This window comes from Anabrus simplex, chromosome 4, assembly GCF_040414725.1.
Source record: "Anabrus simplex isolate iqAnaSimp1 chromosome 4, ASM4041472v1, whole genome shotgun sequence".
In the NCBI taxonomy this organism is placed as follows: Eukaryota; Metazoa; Arthropoda; class Insecta; order Orthoptera; family Tettigoniidae; genus Anabrus; species Anabrus simplex.
This window is the reverse complement of record NC_090268.1, coordinates 220,666,973-220,684,614: the sequence shown is the minus strand read 5'-3', so window position 1 is coordinate 220,684,614 and position 17,642 is coordinate 220,666,973. Positions and strand designations below refer to the sequence as shown.

At 42.8% G+C, this 17,642-nt stretch overlaps 1 protein-coding gene across 2 annotated transcripts in view; it reads right to left on the bottom strand.

The window, feature by feature from the left end:
- The window catches only part of loaf (lost and found), a 153,595-nt gene that overhangs the window by 42,293 nt on the left and 93,660 nt on the right, over positions 1-17,642 (bottom strand). For both annotated transcript variants that reach the window (XR_011018092.1, XM_067146395.2), the window contains exon 3: positions 4,740-4,884. Coding sequence is in view for 1 of the 2 variants with exons in the window: in XM_067146395.2 (XP_067002496.1) it covers positions 4,740-4,884 (145 nt within the window). In the remaining variant the exon portion in view is untranslated. The remainder of the gene's footprint in view (positions 1-4,739; positions 4,885-17,642) is intronic.

Sequence of the window (17,642 nt, the reverse complement as noted above, 5' to 3'; positions counted from 1 at the left end):
GAGCTATCAATATTAATGGTGCTTATGGAAAAAAAGAAAGTAGAACTGGCTGAGTCAGCAAAGAGGATGCATCTGGATGTGCTAGGAGTAATTGATATTCGGGTAAAGGGAGATAACGAGGAACAGATAGGGGATTATAAAGTGTACTTGACGGGTATTAGAAAGGGGAGGGCAGAGTATGGTGTAGGGCTGTTTATCAGGAATACCATTGCACGCAACATAGTTTCTGTTAGGCACTAAATGAGCGAATGATGTGCAGTAGAAAGATACCAACCTAAACAAAGTGCGTTCGCCGGACGATCGCATGTAGGCCTGAACGTGGCGGCCGGGCCGAGACCGAACCTAGACACTAGCGTTCGCATTATAATGAGTACTAATGTTGTAACAGGCGATGTTGGTGGGTTTTTTTAAATTTTTTTTATTTTTATTTTTTTATTATTATATATATTTACAATCTGCTTTACGTCGCACCGACACAGATAGGACTTATGGCGATGATGGGATAGGAAAATGATAGGAGTTGCCTGGAGTGAAAATAGGAAACCACAGCTGCTCGACCCTAACCGCACGGCCAACTCGCTCGATACAGGCGATGTTGAAAGCCCTTTCACATGCTTTAGTTGTCTTGAGTTATGTTGCCTTCAAGTTCTTCTACAGTGTGAGGTTTCTCCACAAATAAAAGTGACACACCTTAAGATCGGGAGAGCCGTAAGCCTTTAGAAATGATCCTGTCATGAAAGTTATATCGTCCATGGAATCAGCGGCAATATCGGCTGTGGCAGAATCCTGTTGGGAATGTACATATAAAAAATTGGGATGAGTTTATTTTTCTGAATTTACCGTATCATTAAAAATATAGGCTGCATTATTCATTGTGCTGTTACAGCTCACCATTGAGCATCATGCAATGGAACTAGCCTATATGAATTAACTGGGGTGGTGGTGATTAAGGAAGGGGTCCAACATTTCGAAAAATGAAGGTATCGGCTAAACTAAGGGTCGTGAAGGGCTTTAAAATGGAAGACTCCCTAGGCCTCGAATGCTCTAATACCGTCGGGGTCGGAAAAGAACAAGATTTGACCAAGGGAGGTCGGTTAGGATAGATTAAAATGAGAAGCCTGGCATAAGTGGAAGCAATGCCAGGTCTCAGCTAAGGGCCCCATGGTCGCCAACTCACACTGCCAAGTTAAGAGCACCTGGGGCCCCTTTTAGTCGCCTCTTATGACAGGCAGGGAACACCATGGGTGTTATTCTACCGCCCCCACCCGCATGGGGAAATTAACAGGGGAATTCCTGTGCTCCAGTATCTATTGTTTTTGTGAAGCAACATGACCACTTGAGTCATGCTCCGCCGAAAAAAATAAATATTAAATGCGGATTAACAAAACCGCCAACAATGTTATGTAAAATCCAATCATTCCATTTTCATGCTTGGCGTTGATATGGACTGTATGTTTAGTCATCAGCCCAAAGGCTGGTTGGGTCCTCAACAGCTCCACCATCAGCTGTCATAGATAGCCTAGACATCACTGAAGAGGCGTACCAGGGAAATGAGGAGCGAGGTAGTTTCCCGTTGCTTTATATGGACTAAGTAACAAAAGTCTAAATTCATCATTCTATTAACATAGTCGGTACGGTAAAACTGTATGAAACATAAATGATTGGAACTTGTATTCTCTATAAGTTTTATTATAGCATGTACAGTAATACTTTTCGATAGGGCCAATAACATAGGTATTTAAAAAAATTAAATGCTAGGCACCTTCTCCTAAACTATCATTTTATCCAGCGCGAGTAAAATTATTTATAGTGCATCATTCCCCAACTTTACATACCGATTTTCATTCAATTCTCTTCAGCCACTTTCTTGTGATGCTCGTACATACGTACGTAAATAAATAAATACATACATACATACATACATACATACATACATACATACATACAGACAGACAGAAATGACGAAAATTAAAAAGTACAATTCCTTATTAACACGACCGATACAGAAATACCATTCTTCTTTTTAAATTCTGAGCAATGTACAGACAAAACTCTTATTTTATACGTACAAATAATACATTCTGCCTTGTGTTTTTAATCATGAAAAGTACCCATCCAGTATCCATCGGCTTGAACAACTTGTCAGAGCCGACGTAGCATCCACCTTGTCGATGGCGATCTCACATGTGTCCAACATAACGCCCTACACAGCATTATGCGAACGCGGAGGAGAGTGAGGCCAGTGTTTTTTTACATGGCGTTTACACCTTACCCACACATATTCAAGTCTGGAGATGGAGGTATCCGACTGAGCAGTTCAATGGAGTCCTGCTCAGAAAACCAGCCTTGAGCATGATCACTCGTGTGGATTGGGGAGTTGTCTTGCACGAACCATAAAATTCAGCACAATATCGGAATATTGGTCCGATGTGAGACGGATGGAGTCCTCCAGCCCCTATACGGCACAGAAATGCTGCCACTATGTAAACACTCGGCCGTATGTCATTTGTCGTATCGTATGTGTGAATATTAACCGACCCGAACTCCTCCGAACTGAAAGAAGTCTCGTCAGAGAACATCACATGATCCCAATTACGATGTAACTCCATCGCGACAAAGACGCACCGGTCGACCATCTGTTCATCGGAAAGAGACTCTTCCGCGGCAACTTTTCTGCAGTGGAGTTCGGCTTCTCGTAATCGTTTACGGACCGTACATGGGCATCCAGGAAATTTGCTTGCTTGCACAAGCTCCGCCGAATTTAAGAACAGGTTCTCCTGTGAAGTTTCAGCTAACTTTTTTGTCTTCTTCCCTAGTAGAACTCGGTCTAGAAATCCAAGAATAACGGCCGAGAGGACTTGCCGTCCTGACCACACGACACCTCATAATCTTCAGGCCCTCGGTCTGAGCAGCGGTCGCTTGGTAGGCCATGGCCCTTCGGGTCTGTTGGGCCATGGGGTTTGGTTTTTGTTTCCCTAGTAGAAACCCGCTTTAAACCCGTGCCCGGTTGACGTATCTTGTCCCCTGACACACGCCACTTCTGTATCTGTCTCTGAGCAGCCCTACAGTAGGCGAAATGCCACACCGAATAGCTGCCTCAAGAATGGTAAAATTGCCAGCACTTGCTTTCTTGACGCGTGATAATAATGTGCCATGGAGTGGAGCTTTTAGCATCGAAGTTAGCTCGGCCAAACTTGGTATGTCCATTGCCTGACGTCATCACGGTGTATTCAGTCGGGAATTAAAAAGTCGTTCACGTCGGGATTCGAACCTTAGCTGTTATAGCAGCCACGAATTTTGTAGCCTACAGCTCACCCACTGCGCTGCGCGAGCGTGCCGTGTGGTTATAATTTCATTATGCCGTGTGCAAGTGGCTGTAACGAGTAGGAGAGAGAGGGAAGAGGGTAGAGTAAGAACGACTGATACAATGAGTGAGAACTATGGGCCGTGTTGCAAAACTCATCTAGCTGACTGTACAAAACCGAACAGCCGGAGACATTCTTATATTTCTTGTTTCTTTCATATATACAATTTTTTATTGTTCGACTGTACATAAGTATGTGTTGAAATGCGAATAGTGGGTGAGATTCAATTATGATAAAGGTGCTTGGGACTGCAAAAGAGGTACAGGGAAGTCGCGGGGAGCGGCCTTGCCACCGACTGTCCCTCGAAAAGCTGGAGCTCGTTCATAGCTCAGTGACAGTGGAGGTGGTGGTGGTGGTGTTTATTGTTTTAAGAGGAAATACAACTCTAATCATAGAGAAAATGGAAGGTATCCGGCACTTCAAAAATGAAGATATCGGCCAAAGATAGGCAAGGGCCACGAAGAGCGTGAAAGTGAAAGACTCCTTAGGCCTCAGTGACAGTGGAGTAAACACATATTAGTCATATTCAACTCTGCTGTGTTGCTCAGACAACAGAGCCTATTCGCGTCGGTATATTTACCAGCGTGTAACAGCACTCCTGAGGTATAAAATTCCGGGAACCCGGCGTCTCTGGAAACCGTAAAAGTCGGCCGAAAATCAATGCAGATAAACTCGGCATGCAGTTTTATTTCAAGCAGACAGTGGTGACATGATCACTTGAACGGCTGTGAACCTGCTTACATAATGAGGCTCGCAGGTTCGTAGTCGAACGCTGCTTTTTGTCGATCACCGGGCATGCTTCTACGACCACTTATCAGAGTTGGAGAGGGGCACATTATCGGAATGGGCGAGCCTGGATGGTCATGTCGTACTGGGACTACACACGGCAGCTGGGTTCAGAACTGACTTCCGACAAGCATGAGCCTGCCCCAGCCATTTCCAGGCGTTTGGCTGAATTTACGGAACCCATTACGTGTCTGTTACGATGGTGCTGTGAACGACTGTGCACAGTGTCTGGAGATCTCGCCTCAATCCTGCCTTTACTGCTGCCGTGAACATCCCGCGGTCTCATGTCAGGGCTTCCAAGAGACTCTTCAGCATCAGGATAATGCTCACAACATTGCTACAGTTCCGTGCCCAGTACATGGGGCACCAACGTGATCTAGAGGACCAGCGCGTCCCGCTCGTATCACATCGTGCATCCAAACTAGGGGCGACACTACGTCGAACTTCAAGTGTTCCGTCTTCCAGAGTAAACTATTTTTCGCCTTGATATTGTGATTACTTGCAACAACGTTACAAATTACGTGCAATTCCAACAACTTCTTGGAGTGTGAAGTTTTCTGTGTTATCCGTTCAAGGAACGCAACTTACTTTTATCCTTGAAGGCGGTGATGACGAGCTTGAAGCCGTTGGACTCCGTACCCCAGCCATCCGTCACGTACTTGAGAGTCACGAAATTGGTCCTGGTGTAGATGGCGCCCACGGTTAGCTTGGTGTTGCGGCAGGAGAGGTCCGACTGCAACACAACAACAATGTACAGACGAGGTCCACCCCATGAACAAAATTACACAAAAGACACACAAGAGACCCCTTCACAAATTTTCGCCACCAGAGGCACTAAGATGGAAATATAATGATCTTAATTTAATTAATATATGTTGGCGGCAAATAAAATCCCAACACCAAGAATAATTTAGTTAGAGGAATGCAATTTTGGCTAAGCAATTGTCTACGTAACATATTTATTTGAATACAGTTTCCAGGTCACAGATTCAAGTATGCGCGAGAAGACATGTGACATGGTGGTACATTACTAACCGCCGTAGTCACCACGATTTTGCATGCAAGCATGGAAACGTGCATGCATTGTATCGAACAGGTGCTGTATGTCATTTTGTGGAATAGAGCTCCACGGATGTTGGACTTGGTCAGTCAAATCAGCAACGGTTAATGCTGATGACGCTGGATTTGTCATCCCATAATGCCCCTTAGGGATTAAAGGTCTGGTGATCTCGCCGGCCAACACTCTGTAGAGCACGTGGTATGAGGATGAGCGTCATCCTGTTAAAAACACGCGCCTGAATGCTGGGAATAAATGGCAACACAACAGGTTCAATCACCAGTCTGACGTACAAATTCGCTGTCAAGTTCTTTGGATAACGATGAGTTTGCTACTTCAGTCAAAGGAAATCGCTCCCCATCCATAACTCCTGGTGTAGGTCCAGTGTGTCGACGCTGCAGACAGCTTGCTTCCAAGCGCTCGCCTGGCCTCCTTACCAACATATGGCCACTACTCGCACCAAGACAAACGGCTCCCTTCTGAGAACACTATAGATCTCCACTCCGCCCTCGAATTACCTCTAGCTTGACACCACTAAGTCGCAGATGGCAGTGATTCGGAATTGGACACTACTGGACATCTGGCTCAGAGCTGCCCCTCAAGTAATCGATTTGTTACAGTTCGCTGTGCCACTCTGGTGCCAACTGAAGCTCTAATGGCTATTGCACATGCAGTACGATCCACCACAGCCATGCGGCGAATACGGCGTTGTTCCCTCCCCGTAGTGCTCCGTGTGCGGCTGGACTCCAGTCTTCTTGAGACAGTGCCTTCCCATGACCATTGCTGCTAACGCCGATGCGCTGTGGATACAACTGCCAAGCCTTTGTGCAATATTGCGGAAAGAACATCCGCCTTCGCGCAAACCTATTATAGTACGCGCACCTTTTAGCGATACACGGACACCACAGTGCTGAATCGGTCGACCTCGGGTATCTTCGAGATTCTTACCGGCAATCTTTGAAACACAAACAATGAATCGCTAATGCATCGCTGTGCGACATCTGGCGTACACTTTACGTACTAGTACTGTTGTTGTTTACACAGCAAAGCCAAACTATAGAATTCATGCTAGGAACAAGATTCGCATCAAGAAATGTTATATAATGTGTGCATGACTCAGTTGTTGGCTTAAGATAATACAGGTTTAGAAAATGCATATCGATCGATCATATTATCGATTCAATTCACTGGATTTATGCGCTGAGTGTAGAGTGCAAACAACAGCTTTCAAGAAAACGGTAAAATTTCATGTTTAATTTTCTCCAACTAGAGAGTGCTAATAAGGACAAATTCATTAAAAATCATTCAGTTGGCAGTATTTCAGGAACCGGGAAAGCTCCCTACTTACTTCTCAACCCCGTACAAAGAAATATCGTTAAAAGGTGCGCGGACTATACAAGGCCCCGATCAAGCTCAGTAATCTGCGGATATTGCCTTCTTCGTCTCCCTAAAGGCATGTTTGACCCACACCTACTTCACAACGTCTACACCGGACGAATTGCTAATGCAGAAAAAGTATACAGCGCGTATTTAAAGCAAACTTGCTTTGCAAGGTCATAGTGGGGCTGCTAATATCATCAATTCGATAATCATTATGAACTCGCCATTGTTTTTGGTCCGGCTCCACGGGTAAATCGTTAGCGTGCTGGTCTTAGGTCCAAGGCACATCCGATTCGATTCCTGGCCGGGTCGGAGATTTTAACCTTTATTAGTTAATTCTTATGGCTCGGGGGCTGGGTTTGCGTGCGTCTGCAACGATAGAATTCATCCAGCTACGGCCCCATCCTCACTGACTCCCTCACTGGGAGTCAACTCGAAAGACCTGTACCAGACTTCTGCCGAGGCCATACGCCATTAAAAACAATTATTTTTTAAATTCTCTCCTGTTTTTAATGAATTTGTGCTTATTGGCACTCTCCCAGTTGGAGAAAATTAAACTTATGAAATTCTATCGTTTTCTTGAAAGCTCTTGTATGCACTCTACACTCAGCACATAAATCCAGTAAGCGTGTTTCTTCTACATGATTCTCGATATAAACCATTTCGAGCGGGAATATTTACAGAGGGACCACAGCGCGCTAACAAATTTAACGAGGCCGAGAGAGACACGTGAATAGCGCAAGCGCATGTCACGGCGACCACGTCAATACGAGTTCCATGTGAATGGGAGTCACTCCCCACGTGCCCACAATCGACAGAGGGGTGTCCCTTGCTGTGAAGGACACCGTGACCTTGGCAGATACAACCCCTTCCTTCTCTTAATATCACAAACACTACCTTCCTAGCCCCTTCAAATCCTTGCGCGGCCCTAATACTTGAATGTGTTAGAGCAACGTTAAACCACTAGCAAACAATAGGAAATAAACAAATTGTACTGCACTTATATTGTATTTACAAAATTCATCATCAGCAAAATCATACACCGTTTCTGATTCACACATCCAGAAAATTTGCCAGGTTTGCTGGACATCCCCAGGTTTGTTGAACATATATTGAACACATACACAGCGTCTTCGGAAATGGGACCATTGCTTTCCGACACTGTTCAATAAATAATTGCCAAAAATACGATATTTACTATATTGGAGCATATTTGTCAGTCTGCAGCCTGACTTGCCTGGTTCGCTTGTCATAAAACCTCTTGATATTTTCAAAGTGGTTTATTGACATGGTTGCTCGATACAGTGGATTGGAAAATGTTCCTAAAAATAACTCTCTGGTTGGTACATCCCAACCCTTGTCGGCTCCAACAAGCAACACAAAATTCGAAAGAAAGCGTTAATTTCATCAGTTGTTACATCCTGCCATTTCTGTTTCTTGAGAACTGGCTAATTATTACTTTTGGTGTGCTATAATCGAAGTAAAACGACGTTATACAAGAAAGAAGACGTTCAGTGATGACTGATGACGACCCTACTACTACTACTACTACTACTACTACTACTACTACTACTACTACTACTAAAATGTTTTCATTCCTCCCCTGAAGGGGGAGGCGGGCCTCTTAGACGGTGACGCCGTCTCTCAGGCCTGGAGATTTGTTACGGTGAAGGAGATGCACGGAGAAGGCGAGGGGGTTGAAGGCCATGGCCTATACTAGGAACTGTCCCGGCATTCGCCTTAGTGCAGTAGAATGAAAAACCACGAAAAACCATTCTCTGGACAGCCGACGGTTGGGGCCAGCCGTGAGATCCAGCCCTGTCCCGTCTTCTGAATGCAAAGGCGTAGAAGCACGGTAGAGCCGTGGCCACTTATGGGCCGAGACCCACTCTGCATCTCCCGAACCCTGATGGCGATATTGAACTATAGTGAACTTTGTTACGTGTAAGTTAACGACGAGAGATTCGCATAAGTACACCAGAAACAACCCAGAAGGTAAGTGCTAGGAGACATTCAGAGAATAAACAAGAATATTTCTATTGCATCTGTGCCCGCTGTAAAAACTCGGCATGAATTTATATATAGCAATAATAAATAAATAATAATCGTATGGCTCAGCTGCCGTGTGCAGACGTTTCAATTTGATGCCATCTGGCTGTCTGCTCGTCAATTTCGACGTTCCGTTTTACCCTAGGCCTACTAGATGGCAGACAGAGTAAACCGAATCTCTCTTGGGCATCTGTGGCTGAGATTTAATTAATTTTGTCGCTTAAGCACCAAATCTGTCACCAGAGTTCTTTTACAATCCGACATCGTACGACTATTTTTCGCCCTTCAAAAATACGACTACCTCTGCCGGGTTTGAACCCGCTATCTTGGGATCCGGAGGCGGACAGTCTAATAAACAGCGGCAACGACAAAACCCTAAGTGGTTACCAGAGTTTACAGGATTGCAGATTCCGCTGAGTATGTTATTGTCTTGGTTACAGTATGTGATGTGTTGTGTTTCACATTTCACACCACCTCGTCAAAACTTGACGATGACGGGGATGACTAAGAAAAAGACGATGAAAACGCTATATAACGCAGTTCACGCTTGAAGCCTAGACGGAATCCCAGAGAGCACAAGCCAATTAAGAAAATCATCGACAAAACAGAAGCATCTACAGAAGAAAGTGAAGATGAAGATGGCCTGCTTACGGACTATACGGGGAAATTCAGGCCGCAGATTTGCATTGACGTTCCGAGACGTTGAAGAGTCAGTACGCACCATTGATACTAAAGTGGATTACGGAATTTGAAGAAACAGTTATTTTGACGGGATAGGGCAACATGCAGAAATTAGTATTTATTAAGAAATCATTGTATGGCTTAGCAAAACTATTCATCCAAAGTGAAATGGGTTTATCAAGATGGAAGAAATTAAAGAAAAGCGTTGATAGAAGGGTTTGTCAAGATGAGTAGTCGAAAAATATATCGTCTTCTGAGTAGGTGGATGAGGAGGAAAGAATAAACATTTCAAGAGTACCTGCTCGTAACGAAGGAGGTGAGACTGACGATTCCCTGATGCAGTACATTATGGATGGTATAGAAGATAATGATGATGATGATGATGATGATGATGATGCTTGTTGTTGTTTAATGGGGCCTAACATCTAGGCCATAGGCCCCTAATGGAACGAAATGATGTTTGCTTGATGATGCTTGTTGTTTAAGGGGGCCTAACATCGAAGGTCATCGCCCTGATACAAAATGAGACGAAATGACAATAATTTAGAAGTCCAAAATTCATCCACTGACCAGAACTGAAAACGCGATGATAAATGAATGGATGAATATGAATTTAAAATCATCAGCGGATCCAACTCACAATACAGCGGATCCAACTCACAATATTGAAAGTTAAAAATAATTCCAAAATCAATCCACTGACTAGAATTCAAAAAGACGACGATGGACAATGACTATCAACTTAAAAACAATCAGTGGATCGTACCCGCAATACCCCATCTTCCCAGAAAACAATACCATATACTGACCAAGGGGCTGCTTCCAAAGCACAATCCTGAATCGATTATGCTTGTTGTGTAAAGGGGTCCAAAATCCAGGTCAACGCACCTCATAATGGTATTTATCACTAGTAAAGTAGAACCACAGTATTTCTCATGTAGCGGTACTTACCACAAGTAACGTAGACTCACAATGTTCCACACATTGTGGTACTACGCACAGGTAACGCAGACCTTTGGGTTTTCTAACATAATGGTGCCACTCATAGGCAACGTAAACCCATGGTGTTCCTCACATAGGTGTTCTAATAACAGGGACCCGAACTATCATGTGGTGTTCCTCACATAGTGGTACTAATCAAAGGCAACGCAAGCCCGTGGTGTTCCGCATATAGTGGTACTAAGTACGGGTACCGTAGACCCATAGTGATCTACCCACTGTTACTACCAATCATAAACCTATTGTGCACCTAACACAGTGGTACTACTCGCAAGTAAAGGCGATCCATGGTTTTCTCCGTGTGATGTTACTAATCACAAGTAATTTCATGGTTCTAATTCAATCATCCCTTGGTCGCCCCTTTTAGTTACCTCTTACGACAGGCAGTGGATACCGTGGGTGTATTTTCCATCTGCGTACCTCACCCACACGGGGTCAGAGAGAGAGAGATAGAGAGAGAGAAAAGAGGAGGTCCGACAATTAGAAAAATGAAGTACCGGACACAGAAAGGCAAGGGCCACGAAGGGCGTGAAAATGAAAGACTCTCTAGGCCTCGAATACTCTAATACCGTCGGGGTCGGAAAAGAACAAGAGCTGACCAAGGGAGGTCGGGCAGAATACATGAAAGTGGGGAGCAATGCCAGGACTCGGCTAAAGGCCCCGTAGTCACCAACCCACACTTCCAAATTGAGAGACCCTGGGCCCCTTTCTTTAGTTGCCTCTTACGGAAGGCAGGAGATACCGTGGATGTATTCTACATTTGCGTCTCCCACCCACAGGGGTTATAGAAGATCAGTCCGGTAGTATATTGATTTTTGTATGAGACCAGGAGCTTTAAGAAGTTTAAGGAAATGCTACATGCTTATGAATGCAGTATTGAGAAAAGAAACTCAGAAGTTTTGAAGTAAGATTGAACACAGAAACCTACTTCGAGGACAAGGGTCTGAAATGTTTCGGATGTAATAAATTTGATTACAACTCGGTGGAGTGCAAGTCGACAGGTGGTAAGGCAGGCAGTGGCACGCAGTTAGACCCTAGCTCTTTAACGAAACCTCCCCTTCTCACCATAAAATTAAGAACTATTAATACTATGATTAATTGTCACAGTGGTGCTGAAGAAATCGTCCCAAATTTTAGTCCATCACCAACATAAATGAAAATTTGTACATTGTAAGTCCGGCTCCATGGCTAAGTGGTTAGCGTGCTGGCCTTTGGTCACAGGGGTCCCGGGTTCGATTCCCGGCAGGGTCGGGAATTTTAACCTTAATTGGTTAATTTCGCTGGCACGGGGACTGGGTGAATGTGTCGTCTTCATCATCATTTCATCTTCATCCAGACGCGCAGGTCACCTACGGGTGTCGAATCAAAAGACCTGCACTTGGCGAGCCGAACTTGTCCTCGGACACTCCCGGCACTCAAAGCCATACGCCATTTTTTTACATTGTAAAAAAAATATTTAAAAAATGTGTATCCTGAGTTTGATGGGACTATCTCCAATAGGAGACAGTTTCCGAATAAAGGAGAACACAGCATTACTTTAATCAATGAAGACATCTATGCAGATTTAGGTGCCCCTCCTCTGAGTAGAACTGATCTTATCCTGGCAAGTTTTGGAAAGAATTACGCCCTACTTAAAGGCTACTTCCACGCTCAGGTCTCCATTGATGATGAAGCATTTGAAGCTGATGATTATGTTGTGATTAGCGATACAATGAAGATGCCTGTAATAATTGGAAGTGATAGTCTACAGCAAGGAGAAGTAGCGATAAATCAGAATGGCATTCGAATATCCAAGCCAAAACAAGATATATTTCTCATGCATATTAACAATGATGAAGGCCAGCCATTCGATGTAAGTGAGCCTACAAGAGATGACTACACGCAGCAGGTTGCAGAACTGATTTCCTCCTATGAACCTACCGAAACGAAAAGTTCAGAAATGGAGTTGACCATTAAACTGAAAGATGAGCAGCCGGTATTCAGTAAACCACGACGACTTGCACCTGCAGAAAAGTAAGCTGTTGACGATCAAGAGAATAAAAAACTACAGGAAGGCATCATTGAACCAAGTTCTTCTGCGGTGCTTGTGCTCTCCTCGTTTGTGTACGACTGTCGTAAGATGAACAAGATCACTCTAAAGGGGTCGTTACAACTCTTAGAAGACACCTTGGATAGATTGAAAGGACCAAGAGTACTCAGTACGCTCGACATACAAGTGCCAGTGGAATCTCAAAATAGAAAATACACTACATTCGTCACTAATTCAGGTGAATTTCAGTTCCGAAAATCACCATTTAGTCTGTGCAACTCACCGGCAGTGTTCTAATGATTCATTAACTCCGTCTTTCGACCATTAGTAGTTCAGGGCATAGTAGGCCTACTCATTTACAGGGATACAGCTGAAGATGAAACTGAAGCATTACGTGATTAAAGATAGTACTGCATGTACTATGGCATGAAACTGAACAAAGCGAAGTGTCATCTACTGACTTCTTGAAACATGTGGTGGAAGATGGACGACTCTATCCGTCGCCAGAGAAAAATAAAGCAGTAACGAAATTTCCAGAACCAAGAAATGTAAAGCAAGTGCAGTCTTTCCTTGGTTTAACCGAATAATTCAGAAGTTCATACCAGAATTCTTTGTTATTGTGAGACCATTTAGCAAACTGCCGAAGAAAGATAATGACTTTCAATTTTCCAATGAACAGAAGATTATTTTAAATGCTGAAGGAAGTTTTATTAAGAAATCCTGTTTTACTCATCTATAATTCTTCATACTGTTGCAACTAAGTTTGAGTATGGAGCCGTGCTGATGCAAAAACCACCCCCATCACCCTACATATTATACGAGCAAAAAGACAATACCACAAGACGAAAAGTATCACAGTTATCTTCTGTGAAAGCCGGGCTGAGTGGTTCAGGTGGTTGAGGCGCTGGCCTTCTGACCCCAACTTGGCAGGTTCGATCCTGGCTCAGTCCGGTGGTATTTGAAGGTGCTCAAATACGTCAGCCTCGTGTCGGTAGATTCACTGGTACGTAAAGGAACTCCTACATGACTAAATTCCGGCACCTCGGCGTCTCCGAAAACCGTAAAAGTAGTTAATGGGACGTAAAGAAAATAACATTATTACCTTCAGAGAAAAGACTTCAAAATTATCACAGACTGTGCCGCCTTCCAAAGACTATGCATAAGTAATACGACACCTAAGGTTGGAAGATGGGCCCTGTTGTTGGATATATCATCGAACAGAGGTGTGAAACGAGAATGCGTCAATTCGATGGTCTGAGTCGTGATCTTGTTTTGTATGCGGTTCCTGACTCTTTGCTTGCCCACGTGAGATAAGCACAACAAGAAGTTGAAGGTCACAGCGCCATCAAGGAACTGTGCCAGGAATGTCTTACAAGGACTTCATGACTCGTGAAGGCCAGGAAGTTTTACTTGTACTTAAAGCTATTATAACCTTCCAATTGATTCCGAATCGAAGATAAAGGAACCACTGAAGTTTATGATTATAAAGAAACTAACGTCCGCCTCTGTGGTGTAGTGGTTAGCGTGATTAGCTGCCACCCCCGGAGGCCCGGGTTCGATTCCCGGCTCTGCCACGAAATTTGAAAAGTGGTACGAGGGCTGGAACGGGGTCCACTCAGCCTCGGGAGGTCAACTGAGTAGAGGTGGGTTCGATTCCCACCTCAGCCATCCTGGAAGTGGTTTTCCGTGGTTTCCCACTTCTCCTCCAGGCGAATGCCGGGATGGTACCTAACTTAAGGCCACGGCCGCTTCCTTCCCTCTTCCTTGCCTATCCCTTCCCATCTTCCCATCCCTCCACAAGGCCCCTGTTCAGCATAGCAGGTGAGGCCGCCTGGGCGAGGTACTGGTCATACTCCCCAGTTGTATCCCCCGACCAAGAGTCTGAAGCTCCAGGACACTGCCCTTGAGGCGGTAGAGGTGGGATCCCTCGCTAAGTCCGAGGGAAAAACCGAACCTGGAGGGTAAACAGATGATGATGATGATGATGATGAAGAAACTAACGAAAATCATGTGAAGTTATACGTCCAGTCGTTTTACGTCCAAACACAGTAATAATTCGAGATAACTCGCTCAATTGAATAATAAGTTTAACGGAAATTGGATGTATATACAAATTCATAAGCTCAGAACCCCGTGATATTCAAATAATTTGTGTCTAGGAATGTAATATTTGAGTACAAGCAAATACTGTTAAATGAAATATTTCGACGGAGATAAAATAATTCTCTGTGTGGCGTTTAGTTCCAATAACGATACTGTATATACGACGGAGGCCTTGGGATGGATTTAATTTTACATGTCAAGTTCGATTTCATCTGCGCTGGTTATGCATTATGTAGCTGTTACGGATATTTTCGAATAATCGGAAAGTCGGTTATGAAGCAATCGATTGGTACATAGTTGAAGAAGACGACACGGATTGTTAAACGTGTTCCTTTACCTGAACTCCCAATTACGAGAGTGTATTACGTCAGGGAGACTATTCCTCAAATGTCAAAAACATATGGAAAATAAGTTATATGCCAATGATTTATTATGAATTATAAAAACGCGAGCCAACATATTATTGATATAATAGAATAGGGTTTTGTTTTAGAAGAACAATGTAATTTTTTTTATTTGCTAGGGGCTTTACGTCGCACCGACACAGATAGGTCTTATGGCGACGGTGGGATAGGAAAGGCCTAGCAGTTGGAAGGAAGCGGCCGTGGCCTTAATTAAGGTACAGCCCCAGCATTTGCCTGGTGTGAAAATGGGAAACCATGGAAAACCATCTTCAGGGCTGCCGATAGTGGGATTCGAACCTACTATCTCCCGGATGCAAGCTCACAGCCGCGCGCCTCTACGCGCACGACCAACTCGCCCGGTGAAACAATGTAATTAAAAAGAAGGAGATTGAACATCGCATATGACAATTATACATGACAAGAAGGAAGCTAATTATAAGTTGTAGGTATCTGAACAGTTGTATAATAATACTAGAAGTAAATTATAAAATTATGAGATATAGCGTTTAATATAAAAATAATAAGGCGAGTGTCCCAAAGAAACGCTAATATATTTATTTTTTTGGTGTGTAATACCATAGTAATCCTGCTGTACAAGTTTCAGGTATCATGATGCCTACCTGTATGAAGGATTGTTATTGTGAGCCATCAACCAACATCAATATGCAGGCCTAAGCCAGGTTGGAATTCTGGCGGGTCTGGAAATATGCTGAGATGATTTAAACTATGATGTTACAATAGCCGAAATGATGGAGCTGTGTCTGCAAGAATCCGTCAACGCGATAAGTACCCAAAAGATTGTCCTTTCCTTTATTCTATTCTATTACAGTATTACAGTAGTGCAGATTTTCTTTCATGTTATTAGAATGTGACGTGTTTCTAGGATACAACTTGAGTGATATGATATGATCGTCACATCTGTGGAGTGTCATTAATCTTCTAAATACTAGCATAATTGGAGTCATAGTTTTCCATGCACTATTCAGCTGATTTCGAGCAGGCAACTATAAAGGTTTTACTAAGGATTAGTCAATTATGTTTCGTGAGGTACCCATCTTCATAACTGAATTTTTTAACATGCCGGTTATTGCATACATAATTCTTATTGGAGCAATCATAAATCAATTGATATGTGTCGAGATTGGAAATCTTCCTATAAAGTAATGCTTATGTTGTGCATGTGAATCTTCTAAGACAAATATTTGAATTGGACCGCGATGACATAATAGTGGATTTCACACGTATTTGGGAATGAGATAGCCTTCTTCGGTGATAATGTGCTAGTATGTTTTGAGTGAAGGATTAAGAGTACGCATGATGTATATGCGAAATGATAGGAAGTATTGAATGATGATATAATGAAATAATAATGCGCGATGATTATGGTATAATAGTTCGTTGGGAAATAAGCATTACGAGCAATGTAATGAAGTCTTCGAGAATGCCAATGAGGTTAATGTTGAAGGAAATAAAATAGGTGTTCATCATGCGAATATATTTATTGATATTGATAAATGGACAAGCATTTAAAGGTTGACAGTTGTATTTTTAAAATATTTTCGGAAGGATACTGGCATATTGAACGTGTGAATGGTCGTCAGAATATTAACCCGTGAGACGGTAAAGAAACGAATTTCATGCATTTGTGTAGATAATTACGGTTGGAAGATCTTCAGCACCAAGTAATAACAATGAGAGATGCGAAATATCGTATAGCTGAAAATAATATTAGTGTCGTGTCGTATGATGTAATGCATAACTTAGTACTTCCTATTGAGTAGTTGTTGATGTAGTACGCATGTCTTGTAGTCGGTATTGGAAGTTCAAATCTTTACAGGAAAATCTACGGTTTATTCCAGATGCTGTGGGACCATGATCATTCCAAATCACTATTATCTTTGATGATGTTGTGTAGTTAGATATTTGATTTATTTAGGATTCCATGAGTATGCTGTTCCTGTCCTGCAATTTGGGTTATTATTTATTGAGATGAGCTACGAGTTTCAATGTGATGTCCATAATCATGTCGTTAGTAGGTTTCGCGACGTTGACTGCAAGTTATTGACGAACACTCAACTTGTTAATTAGGATTTCGCAAATTTGCGCGACGATTTTTACGACACATTAATAGAATAACGGAGGACAAGATTTTGGCCAACAAATGACAGACATAAATGTTTTCCTATCTTATTCTTGTCGACGGACGGAAACGAATAATGTAAATAATTAAATTAATAACCAGATATTCTAAGCCTTAAGCAGATTGTCATGTTGGATTTGATGAATTGTTTAATATATTAATTTAACGTTAAATTGATCATCAACATGTTTCTTTAATTGTACGATATTATAATGCCTTATGTGCGAAGAACATAACAACCAACGAAAGCATACAGATATTTATTCACTGCCTTGATTGTCATATTCAATTTCCTTTATTATCTGATCATGTTGTTACTTTCAATTATTATTGAAATTATTATTCCAAACAAAAATAAATTCTCAATGTTCTTATTTATAGATTAAGAATTAAAGATAGTCTCAAATAGTTATAATATACGTATTCTTGTGATGTCGGTAAGAGCCTGATGGTAAACGTTGTAACATGTGACCGGTATTCAACGAACTTACGCGCCCGCAAGTGGATTTTCATGGATCTCTGTTGACACCATCCGTGGTTCACCCATGATATTATTCGAACCTTTTAGTCAGAACCAACCATGAACGGTCACATATTTTCTCCGCCCAATGTAAGGTCACACTATGCACATGAAATCATCACAATTTGT